The 13,388-nt window shown below is 39.1% G+C and overlaps 1 protein-coding gene across 7 annotated transcripts in view; it reads right to left on the reverse strand.

Moving 5' to 3' along the window:
- The window catches only part of ATP9B (ATPase phospholipid transporting 9B (putative)), a 237,520-nt gene that overhangs the window by 118,846 nt on the left and 105,286 nt on the right, over positions 1 to 13,388 (reverse strand). For 6 of the 7 annotated variants that reach the window (XM_038525733.1, XM_038525735.1, XM_038525731.1 and 3 more), the window contains one exon: positions 8,877 to 8,957. The exons of the other annotated variant lie outside the window; for it this stretch is intronic. In XM_038525733.1, the coding sequence (XP_038381661.1) occupies positions 8,877 to 8,957 (81 nt within the window). The remainder of the gene's footprint in view (positions 1 to 8,876; positions 8,958 to 13,388) is intronic. 7 annotated transcript variants of the gene reach the window in all.

Consider the following 13,388-nt stretch of genomic DNA (forward strand, 5'->3'; position numbering starts at 1 on the left):
ATAAAAATATTTGAAACAAAAACTGACAAAATCTAAGGAATAGCTCAATAAGTAATACTTAGAGACCTTAATACTCCACTCACAATTATAGCTACAGCAACCAGATAGAAGAGAAAACTTAGCAAAATAAACCAACTAGATCTAATATACAGAACACTCCACCCAAAAACAACATACACATTCTTCTCAAGGGTACATGAAACATTTTCTAGGACAGATCCCAACAGATCATCATACAAAGTATCTACTCCAACCACAATGAGATAAAGTTAGAAATTAGTAACAGAAAATCCACAAAATTGGAAATTAAACAACACTTTTAAATAAGCAATGGATTATGAAGAAATCACAAAGGAAATCAAGGTATGCTTAGAACAAATGATAATGAAAGCACAATTTATGAAAACTTATGAGGTGCAACATAAGCAGTGCTAAGGGTGAAATTTATAGAAACAAATGCTTATGTTAAAAAAGAGGAAAGATCTCAACTCGATTACCTAACTTTTCAACTATGGAACTACAAAAAGAGGAATAAACTAACCCAAAGCTAATTGAAAGAAGGAAAAAATAAAGTTTAGAGCAAAGACAAATGAAATAAAGAACATAAAAGAATTGTAAAAGTGAATGAATGCAAAAGTTGGCCCTCTGAAAACACCAACAAAATTGGCAAATCTTTAGCAAGGTGGACTATGAAAAAAAAAATATTCAAATTACTAAAATCAGAAACCAAGGTGGGAAAATTACCACAATGCTACAGAAATAAGATTATAAGAGAATACATGAGCACCTGTGCATCAAGAAATGGAATGAAATGGATGAATTTCTAGAAACATAAAACCTACTAAGACTAATCATGAAGAACAGAAAATTTGAATAAAACTATATTGAGTTAAGAGACTGAATAATAACCAATCTGACAGAGAAGAGCCCTGGATCCAATGACTTCACTGGATGAAGTCTACAAAAATTTAAAGAAAGACTAACATCAATTCTTCTTAAACTATTCAAAAAAATTAAATTAATTTTTTTAATTAAAAAATTTAAATTCTATAAACCCAGCACAACTCTGATACTAAAGCCAGACACAGACATGAAAAGAAAAATAAATTATAGATCAAAATCCTTTATGATCACTGATGCAAAAAATCTTGTAATACTAGCAAACAGAATTTAGCAAACTATGAAAAAGATTATACATATGACCAAGCAGAATGCAAGGTTGGTTCAACATGTAAGCCAATCAATGTAATGCATTACGTTAACAGAATGAACAAAAATATTCACAGGATCATCTCAACTGAAACAGAAAAAACAAACTCAGTACCCCTTTGTAATTAAGAAAGAAAAAAAAAAAAAAAAAAAAGCATTCAACAAACTAGGAAGAGAAGGGAACTACATCACCACAATAAAAGCCATACATGAAAAGCCCATAATGAACATCATACCAGATGGTGAAAGACTGAAGCCTTTTTTGTCAGGATGTCCACTTTCACTACATCTATTAGACTTAAAACACAGTACTGGAAGTTCTAGCTAGAGTAATTATGAAAGGAAAAAGAAAAGGAAAAAAAAAAGCTATGTTATTGGGAAGGAATAAGTAAAATTACTGGTTTGCAGATATGATCTTGTAGAAAACACTAAAGATTCCACAAGAAAACTATCTGACCTAACAAATGAATTCAACAAAGTAGCAGGACAAAACAGTCAACACACAAAAACCAGTTGCATTTCAGGAACACCTGGTGGCATAGTCAGTTAGTTAAGTGCTCAACTCTTGGTTTTGGCTTAGGTCATGATCTCAGTGTTGTGGAATCAAGCTCCAAGTCAGGCTCAAGCTCAGTGTGGAGTCTGCTTAAAACTCTCTCCCTCTCTCTCTGCAACCCCCCCAAAGTAAATAAATAAACCTTTAAAAAATCAGTTGCATTTCTATACACTATCAGTGAACAATCTGAAAAGGAAATTATAAGAACAATTCCACCTAGCTTCAAAAATAATAAAATATTTAGGAATTAACTTTAAAGACTTGTACAATAAAAACTACAAAACTGCTAAAAGAAAGTAAAGAAGACATAAATGGAAACACATTCCATGTTCATGGATTGGAAGACTTAATACTGTTAAAATTTCAAGACTACCCGAAAGTGATCTACAGATTCAAAGTAATCCTTTATCAAAAGCCCAATGAAATTTTCTGTAGAAATAGAAAAACCCTCCTAAAATTCATATGGAATCCCAAGGGACTCCAAACAATCCGAAACAATCTTGGAGGGGAGGAAAAAAAAAAGAACAAAACTGGAGGAATCCTATTTCTTCATTTAAAAACTTAGTACAGGGCAGCCCCGGTAGCTCAGTGGTTTAGCGTGATGCTGAAGACCTGGGATCAAGTCCCATGTCAGGCTCCCTGCATGGAACCTGCTTCTCTCTCTGGCTGTGTCTCTGCCTCTTTCTCTCTCTGTCTCTCATGAATAAATAAATAAAATCTTAAAAAAAAAAAAACTTAGTACAAAGCTATAGTACGCAGAATGGTGTGATGCTGGCATAAGGACAAACATACAGACCAATGGGATAAAAAAAAAAAGCCCAGAAACAAATACTTGCATATACAAATAGGTTATTTTTTAAATATTTTATTTATTTATTCATGAGAGACACAGAAAGAAAGAGGCACAGACATAGGCAGAGGGAGAAGCAGGCTTCATGCAGGGGGCCCAATGAGGGACTCAATCCCAGAACTCCAGGAACACACCCTGAGCCAAAGGCAGATGCCCTCAACCACTGAGCCACCCAAGCATCCCTATAAATAGTTTTTGAGGGGGTTCCAAGACCGTACACCAGGGGAAAAGAGTTTTTCAACAAATTATGCCGGGAAAACTGGATATCCACACGTAAAACAATAGTTACCCTTTCCTAATACCACATGTAAAAATAACTCAAAATGAATCAAAGACCTAAATATAAGACTTACAACAAAACTCATAGAAGAAAACATAGGACAAATGCTTCATGACACTGGACTTGGCAATGACGTCTTGGATGTGAAACCAAAGGCAGAAGCAACAAGAGAAAGAACAGACCAACTGAACTTCATGAAATTGTAAAATCGTGTAATGTCAAAAAGACATTATCCAGAGTAAAAAGACAACCACAGAAGAGGAGACAATAACTGCAAATCATATATCTGACAAGGGATTAACACCCAGGACAGAAAGAGAACTCCTGAAACTCACCACCAGCACCAAAATGGGGAAAAGACTTGAATCGACGTGTCTCCAAAGACACACAAATGACCAAAAAAAAAAAAAAAAGATATCAAAGAATGCTCAGTATCACTAATCACTGGGGAACCGCTCATCAAAACCACAATGAGGTCCCCTGCACACTCAGGATGATGGCAATGGTCAGGAAAACGGAAAACAGGCTGTGGAGAAAAGGGACCCGTTTCTACCTACTGTCGGTAGGAACATAAAACGTGCAGCCACTGTGGAAAACGGTATGGCAGGTCCTCAAAACATTGAAAATGGAATTACCATCGGATCCAGAAATTCCACTTCTGGGTGGGGACCCTCAAGATGGAAAGGAGGGTCTCGAGGAGATACTTGTACATCCATGTTCACAGCAGAATTCTTCACAACAGCTACAACGTGGAAGTAACCCAATGTCCATGGATGGATGAATGGATGGGCAAATGTGGTCTATCCATCTAACAGAGCTTTACTGAGTCTTAGAAAGAAGGGACTTGTGGCACCTGCTACAACACAGATGGTCCTTGGGGACACGGTGCTGAGGAAAACAAGCCAGTGACAGTAAGACAACAACTGTAGGATTCTAGTTATAGGAGGTACTTAGCCAAAAAAAATCTTAGAGACAGAAAGGAGAATGGTGCATGCCAAGGGGTGCAGGGAGCAGAAATGGGGAGTGTGTGTTTAATGGGGACAGTTTCAGTTTTATGAGATGAAAACAGTATGGAGGTGGGTGGTGATTCCTGCACAAATTTTTGAACATATTTACTGCCACTGCACTATACACTTAAAGATGTCTAGGATGGTAAATTTTATGTTATGTGTATTTTACCATAACAAAATGGAAATATTTCAAAAAATACAAGAATATTTTTAAGAATGAAATCATAAGTGTAAAGAATGCCTTTAATCAATTCATTTTTAAGCTATTTAACTTTAATATAAAAGAACTTAAAATTTGCATTAAACTACTATATGTTCTAATTTTTTCATACAGCAAACTAAAATTATATCTTTCAGTCTGTAACTTAACACCACAGAATTCCTGAAAAAGTATAAAATATTATCACAGATAAATTATAAATTAACCCATCAATGTTTATTTAGTGGCTATCACAGAATATCCTCTCTTCACCTTTTGCTAAGGACGAGGGTTATGTTTTTCAAATGTACATATATTCATGGGGGAAAAAACTGTATTTGTGGATATTTTAAAACTAATACATATCTCTATCTATATAAACATTTCTATTTCATTTCTCTTTAAAACTATTCTACTGGATATTTTTCATTAAATAAAAGCTCACATATAAGCTGTATGTTACAACTACTGTACACAGATCTCAGGCACAGCCACACATCACTATCACAACAGTAATAACACAAACCCTAGTTTTATCTTTACAGTTTAATGTTTATGTTCAAACACAAACATAACTAAAATCTGGAAACTTTTCGCCTTAATGTGACATCATGTCTGTACAGTGTTCTTTGCAGTTCTGGTTATGGAGTGTTTCAAGAAGACAGAATTACAAAAGGCCAGAGCCCTTTACTTGGAGCTAACACAGGAAAGCTCTGGCACACCACATGTATGTCTCTAGGAGGGAATAGACCCTTCACCATCCTGAGTGCGGAGTCTCCCAGGTGTACTGCCACCTCCACGGAGAACTGTATTTTATTAGTAACTGATAATGTGCTGTCAGGATACGTTTTAAGAGCACAGGATATCAAAGTAGTTTGGGAAGGAGGAAAGAAATTGAATTGAATTTAACTTTAGTACAGTTATGTTCCCACTGTGTCAAACTCCAAGAAAATTTGCATTAAAAAAATATACATGGGGTGCACCTCAGTGGCTCAGTCCATTAAGCGTCTAAGTCTTTTTTTTTTTTTTTAAGATTTTATTTATTTATTCATGAGAGACAGAGAGGCAGAGACACAGGTAGAAGGAGAAGCAGGCTCCTTGCAGGAAGTCCGATGTGGGACTTGATCCCAGACCAGGATTAAGCCCTGAGCCAAAGGCAGAAGCTCAACTGCTGAGCCACCCAGGGGTCCCAGGCCTCTAAGTCTTGATTTCAGTTCAGGTCATCATCTCAGGGTCATGAGATCAAGCCCCACACTCCCCACATAGATCTGGCTCTGCTCAGTGGGGAGTCTGCTTGAGTTCTTTCCCTCTGCCTCTGTTCCCCTCCCCATCATGCTCTCGCTCTTATTCTCTAAAATAATAAATAAAAAATCTTAAAAAAAATACATACATATAAGGCTTTCTAAGCTGCAAATAAAAGGTTCTATACAATTTCATTTTAGAAACTTAAGTTGGTTCTCCCATTACTTTTGCACAACTATTTAATCATGTGAATTCGTTCTATTTCTAGCACAATTATGTGAAGAACACACAGTATCTATGCAGTTTCTTTCCAATTCTGTAGTAACAGTGATGGACTTTAAACATTAAACTTTTTCTAATATCAAGAAAATTATTGTAAAAGATAGCTTTTTACCAATCTCATATAGTACAGAATAAAGACTGGGAAGATGGGAAATAAATTATCTCTAAGTAACTTTCTCTCTGGGTTTCCTTCTCCTAATACCACACAGTTTGCAAAGATGAAATTTGCTTTGGGAGGGATAAAGGAAAATGTCACCACTTGAAGCTGTTTTCTCAATAGTGGACCCAATTTAACAAACAATAGACATCTGCTTTTTAGAAAGGGAGTATTTTGATTGGAAAAGACCCGAACAATGATGAGTGTACTATGGTTTGCAGCAGAAATGACAGCAGAAAGTGCATTATAAAGAATATTAAATGGGAATACGATGTTAAAGGCCTAAGAACACTGCTAATATTTCAAAACTAGCTCAATTTTAAACTGTAAACTTCAGGGAGAATTCCTAGGTCCTGAACAATAAGCTAATCAATTACACAATAATACTAATATGAATCATTTATATTACTCGGAATGTTGTATAGCAAGCACCTGAAGTTATCCTCACATTATAAGGTAAGCAGAAGCAGACATTTTTCACAATGTGCATAATTATACTCTGTTCAGGCAACAAAATACATAATACATGTATTGCCACAGGACACTTGAATTAATCTGCTCTGATCCTTACTTAATTACTTAGGCTGATATAAAGTATGTATTCTCTCCTTTGTAGATCATACTCTAGAAAAGAAATATAAGCAGATGTCATTTCTTTAAATGCTCACTTAATACTCTGGTATTTAAACTGATGAATTCCATTTTTCTGTTATGAAATCAGTTATTTAGCATGTTTTTTTTTCTTTCCTCCTTTTTGAAGGATATACATGAAAGAATTTTCTCCTTAAATAATCCAGAACTCACTATTAATGTATTTAAAAGGACCGAAATAAGATCTCATTAGAAACACCTACTGGAGGTGGTGAAAGGCCAGGCACCGATCAAGAACGTGCAGCAACCCATAAGAGGTAAGTGCAAGCTCAGGGAATTCAGAAGCCCCAGTCGGGTCCACAGTCTCGACACAAATTCCTCATGCCCCGTCCTGACTCTAGAGCTGACTGTGCTATTTTGGATACTTTTTCTCACTTCCGGAAAATTGGAATTTGCACATTTTCTCTCTCCCATGTGTGCTGTGTGCACGAGCTATAGGCACACTGGCTACTCCCGCACCTGGCCTGAGCAGTTTGTGGTGGTTGTGGGGACACGAACCGATTCAGGTGGCTGCCTCCATCCTAAGTGAACCAGAGGTCTAGGCGACTCTTACGTACACCAGTGCCATCATCTCTCTTCTAAGCTAAAAATTCTTAAATAGCTTCTTCCTTCTTCTGACAAGATCTTTAGGATGGAACCTAGCTACCCTTCTCCATATCCCCTTCCCCCACACCTACACGCTCATTCAGTCTACAGTCACGTGTCAGATCACACACGCAGTCTTACACTCAATGTCACATGCTTATATATGTAGTCACACAAGCTCAGACACACACACAGTCACACACACAATCTCCATCACACATATCCAAGACACACATGCCTGGTCACACATGTACGGTGCTCACATGCTCAGTCTCAGTCATACACGCTCAGTCACACACAGTGGGTTATAGACACTCAGGTCATACACGTCCAAGTGACACACAATCTCAGTAACACACACCCAAGTCACATATGTACAGTACTCACATGCTCAGTTTCAGTCATACACGCTCACTCCCACACACCCAAGCCACATACACAATCTCAGTCACACACACCCAAGTCACACACGCTCGGTCACATTCACAATCTGTCACACATGCCCAAGTCACATGTATAGTGTTCACATACTCACTCTCAGTCACACACACTCAAGTCACACACAGTCTCACACACTTGGTCTCAGTCATGCATGGTTGGTCACACACACTCAAGTCACACACGCAGTCTCACACGCTCGATCACACACACAATCTCAGAGTCACACATGCTCGGTCATACACATAAATTATGCAGTTACATGCTCAGTCACGCACTGTGTAAACTGCGCTTTGCAGCCTGGCTGTGTTCAGCCATATTCTCACTCACTCGCACTGACTTCAATGTGATTCCACACATTGTCTAGCAGACCTTCACAACTCTTAGCAAATGACAAGAAATATATATCTGTAAAACAGAAAGGAAGAAAGCAAATAATATTCCAAAATATTAACAGTGGCTAAATTAATAACTCTTAACTTATGCTACTAAGGAAGCCCTTTGGTTAAGGCTTTTTCTTGAATATGCTAAGTTGTCTTTAATTAGAAGATGCTTTTTTCATAAATATTTTTGCAAAAACACAAAAAGATTTGAGTTTTCTCCAGAAATCATTTACAGTTCCTCATCTTCCTCGTCTGTTGTCATGAACATCCTGAATATACTTTTACTAAAGCACCCTTAAAAATAAAGTAACAAAGCAATGACCATCTCCTCAATAGGCATCTTCATTTTTGCATTCCCATAATTTGCTCATTATCTGGCACTTCGTAAATGCTTTCTCAAATGATGACAACTGCTCACCAATCCTGGTATGTGAACAAGAGTGAAACGAAGAAGGTTACAACAAAATAAACCTTTTTAAAATAACTGTAGCAATTAAAAGTAAACTACAGTTGTACCTAACACCCCCAAATATTATGAAGAGTTTATAATATCTGTATAAGCTGCTAAAATCAGAAGTTACTGAGTCCTCCAAATCCAATCAGGAGTCATTGGGGAGAAGGGACTCCAAGCTATAGCAAAACACCATGATAATGTGAAGAATGTCAAATTGAAGTGCACATGTGAGCACAGCCATCCAGTTAATATAAATCAGGAAACAATATACATATCATAGTATGCTAACTAATATCCAAACTCAAACTGACATAGTGAAATTACTTCATCTTGACTCCTACAATTTTCAGGGGGATGGGTCTTTCTCCAGAGTAAATATGCTAAACAAAAACACTGTACTGAGCATATCCCAAGAGAGACTAGATGCAGGAAAATTTAAGAACTTGAAACATTCTCTAGGCTTTCCCTTTTCAGTTCAAATCTTCTGTTTCATTCTTTAAGCATTCTTTCAAATTTCAGTTTTCCAGTTTTTAATTTAAACACACAACGAATATATTTGTATTTAACAAAAGATTTAACTTACCCTGGTAAATGTGCCTTCAAAACTATGAATATCCAGCTGTGGTTTCTGAGCATAAACATAAGCACTGATTGAAAAAAGATCCTGGAATACAAAATATCTGAATTAATTATATTATAATCAGACAAAATTACTTGGAAATTTTTCAATCACCAACTAATATTTTTCAAATATTATTTATCAAAAGTGACAGTTGGTTTTCCTCTATTTTGTGTGCCAACACTATGGATTAGGATGGAAGATAACTAAGGGAAAAAATGTTTACGCTCATGAGAGGTGTGGCAATTTCTCTTGGTTCTAACAGACTGCTGCTTAATGACAGGTGTGTGTTGAGTGCTTGGGAAATACAAACTGCATGTTGCCTGGGGCTGCCTCAGATTCCAAGTTTAAAGGTGGAGATATACTTCATGGAGTTTTGTCATACTGTGTATGAATATTTGGAAGTTACATGGGTACCCAAGAACTTAGTGGGATTTAAGTAATTAATCTTCAAAATTCCACAGAAGTTCTGTAAGACAATTTACCAAATTCCTACTCACATGCTTTTCTTCTAATAGCTACTGCATTTGCTATAAACAACTGACTTACTTAAAGGCATGAACATATTGCCTTTCTCCATGTGCCTGAACCACATCCCCATGATCTATATTTATAAAATTACATGGGAAGGCTTTAACTATTCACATATCACAGCGACTTTCCGGAACTAGTTTTGAAGTAGGAAAGAAGTGGTTTAGGTCACTCCATTCACAGGCGACATGTATATGCTTAAACAGCAAGTCTCCAGAGATGACATTTAAGCACCTTATTTTAAGACAACTTATAAAAGTACATCTGCTGATTTAGAAATTTTAGTTTTTAAAATGCTATGTAATTTTATTAAAATGTTATAAGTAAAAATGTACTGATAACAAATTTTAATTTTTAATGGTACATGATTATTTTTACCAGGAGATCATCATGGATTTACAATACTGAAAAGTTAGTTCCTTGTCTGTGTGGATTTTAACACCAACACCCACATGGGATCCTGACTGTACTGTCCCCTAGACAGCCCGAGGGAGAGTGACTTCACATCTTCTGCATGGTAATCCCATACATCCCAAAGTGACCAGGATGTAAGTGATATTAGGAGACAAAACTCCAAACCACACAGGTAGGAAGCATACCTGAGTTCACACATGGAGGATGCAAATGATCTTGTGGATGTGAGAGTGACCTATCAAATTTGTTATAATCTAAATATGGTATTGTATATTTTCCAAATTGATTCACATGGACACAAATAACAGTCTAAGTAGGTGAGTTATAGCCATGAATGGAGAGTACTTATCCTGGAGTCTTTCAGAGTAAACTATTAAAACTCTTTAAGTTCTTGGTATTTCAGTTGTTTTAAAAATATATTCTAAAATATATTCTAAAATATATTCAAAATATATAGTAATGTTTTATAAAATATATTTTATATATATATGTATATATTTGTGTATATATATATATTTTCTTAGTTGGCACTCAGAAAGCTGGATAAGTACAACTCTACACAGAAGTTTAAGAAATTTCTGTCCTTACTACAGGCCTGAAATTTAAACAAGATCCATGTCAATATGATGGTAAAGAACTCCAGCCCGCTGTGCCCCCAGGACGCTGAAGCCAGAAGTGCCCCAGCCTCCAAGCTGCTCACATTCCTAGTCTCTCTGAAGGCAAACTAGGATTCCTTTTCTATTTCACTAATAATCTACACATTAACAACAGGCATCAAATACCCCTGAAGGTAACTGAAGAGGCTCAACTGAAAAGTGAGATTCTAAGTTTAAGGTAAATTCTATAACACAAATGCAGGTTTGATACAATCTAGTGATTACTAAAAAAAATTAATGGAACAAGAGATAACTAGCCACTCAAACAAGTACACAGCAGACTCAAGCTCACTGCACAGCAAGGTGAAAGCTGCGGAAGGCGAACCAACTTGGTATCTGAACAGATTGGGCTTCCTGATTTGTCCTGAGAGACAGGCGCTCCCTGTCTCCGCTGTGCCCTCAGGCTCTCCTGAAGCAGGGCCGAAGAGGCATCTGCGGCACAGCTCTCACGGCATGACCTGGAAGTCACATCATCTGGAACCCTGGACTCACAGACCCCAAATGCCTGCACCTGACTCTAACGCGCGCCCCGACGCTGTCTGCCAGGCTGTCAACCATGGCACGATCAGCCCAAGCAGAATGCAGGAACAGGATCACCAACAGAGCTTGGACCTGCAACGGGTGTGAGAATTCAGACCCCTTAGAGGGACATTAACCATTAAAACAACCTGGATGCTGGCTGGGCCATCTGGGTCATCTGAGCTGCCCACGTTCAGGGGCCCAGGTTCTGTTGGGCCTCGTGAAATCAAGATGCAACATGTGACCCCTGCCCAAAGCTTCAAGAGGGAGGCCCCCCCTGGTGACCCTTCCCTTCCAAAGCCCCTTCTGTCTCAGGAGGGTCTCACTGCTGTTGCTGGCATTCCAGATCAGCTGCAGTTTACAACAGTGGACCCCGAGCCTAACCCCACTTCCCTCACCACCACCACCCCCAATATAAGCAGCTTGGAGTGAGGAAGTTTGACTACTAGGTGCTACTGCCCCAGAAGGGAAATGATCTCTTTTGGGCCATTTCCCAGATAAATGATGGGGACCAAAGTGTTGGTGGGGGTGGGGCTATGTAAAGCCATTCTGAAATGGTTTGAAGATTCAGATTTCCTCTTGACCATTTCCCAAACATGATGCACCTTCAGGATTAAGTTGTATAAAAATATTTTCCTGGATGGTTCAGTCTGTTGAGTGCCTGACTCTTGATTTTGGTTGGGTCATAATCTCACGGCCCCATGTTGAGCTTAAGATTCTCTCTCTCCTTCTCCCTCTGCCCCTCCCTCTCCACCCCATGTACATACCCTCTCTACCTCCCTAGGAAAAAAAAAATCCTGTAAAAAAATGCTCTGTCCTTTTTTTTTTTTAAAGATTCATTTATATGAGAGAGCAGGCACGTGCATACACAGCCAGGGATGGGCGGGTGGGGAGAGGCAGACAGAGAATCCCAAGCAGACTCCATCCTCAGCATGGAGCCTGACCTGGGGTTTGATCCCCAACTCTGAGATCATGATCTGAACCCAAACTAGGTCAACCAACAAGAGTCCATCAGGCACCCCAGATACTTTGTGCTTCGTGCATAAAACCCTTCCAGCTGAAAGTCTGGGCAGACCATGCAAGGACTCCTGAGGGCACAAGACAAGCACCAACACCAGGGAGGAGCAGAGGATGGAGGTCACCTGTGCTCCTTACAACTGCTGGCAGGCTCTCCAGTCCGCAAGAAACACTCCTATTGCCAGTGATCGGCATTTGAGATTCAAAGGGGTTGCAGGGCATAGAACACATCTGGCAGCTGGGATTTCTCACTTGGATGCTGTGGTGAATGGTGAATGGTGAATTTAAAGTGCAGACCTGGCACCAGGTGTGCACACTGGTCTCAGCTGGCTGAGTGACATCCTACAACAATACCCCTAGCACTTCTCCTGAAAGACACCTGGCTAAGGGAGGGGGCCATGTAGGAACATGAATGCAGACTTGAGAAAGGGCTGCTCACAAGCAAGGCTGGCCATTGGGTGGAGTCTGGAAATATGAATTTCAGGAGGGTCGCCACAATTCCCAGATAAGAAAGACTCGCTGTGCCTGCAGAATGTAGTCAGGCAGTGTGGTTTATACTGAACACCTGCTTCCTTCTGGGAGTCTGGCATTTTGGTATGTGCCAGACAGAGGAATGCCTCCATGAGTCTCTCCTGTGCTGCCCTGCTAGGCACCATTTCACATGTATTCTCACAACATGCTGCTTGGGGTATGTAGTGCATCCTGGGGGAGTCCGCAGGGAGAAGCTCTGGAGCCTCAAGCCTTGCTCTCTCCAGATTTACCCCAGTGCCTTTCACTCGGCTGTCTGTACCCTGTGTCTCATCACTGGAATAAATCATGGTCATGAGGAGGACTATGTGCTGCATCCTGGGTGTCCTCCTAGAGAATTATTAAAACTGGGGGTGGTCTTGAAAGTCCTTCAAAACAGAGAGTTTACCATTTTTATTCTTCTCATTTTAATTTTTGGTATCTGTTTTATTTTGGTTTTGCCTTGGAACAAATGTTTTAGTGTGGCTGCCACACTTAGGAAATCATGGACATGCAGTCATGAAGACCCAGAGGCCACAGATGAGGATAACCACAGCAGCTGAAGAGCAACAGGAGAGGTGGAGAGTGTCCCAGTGGGGCCCTAATTCTGGCATCCTCTCACCCTGACCCCACACAACCCATATGCAGGGTGGGTTTCTAGCAGCCCAGCTGACAGAAGTGAAAAAAGACTGCAGCACCTCCCCAACGGCAGGGAAGAAAGAGCTTAGAGTTCGACTTCAGCTGAGTGAAATACTAAGTAGGACAAAACCAAATACAAAACAGTCCTCTTCAGAAGAACATAAGCCAATCCAGTCTCTACAATGTGTCATTA

This window comes from Canis lupus, chromosome 1, assembly GCF_011100685.1.
Source record: "Canis lupus familiaris isolate Mischka breed German Shepherd chromosome 1, alternate assembly UU_Cfam_GSD_1.0, whole genome shotgun sequence".
NCBI lineage: Eukaryota > Metazoa > Chordata > Mammalia > Carnivora > Canidae > Canis > Canis lupus.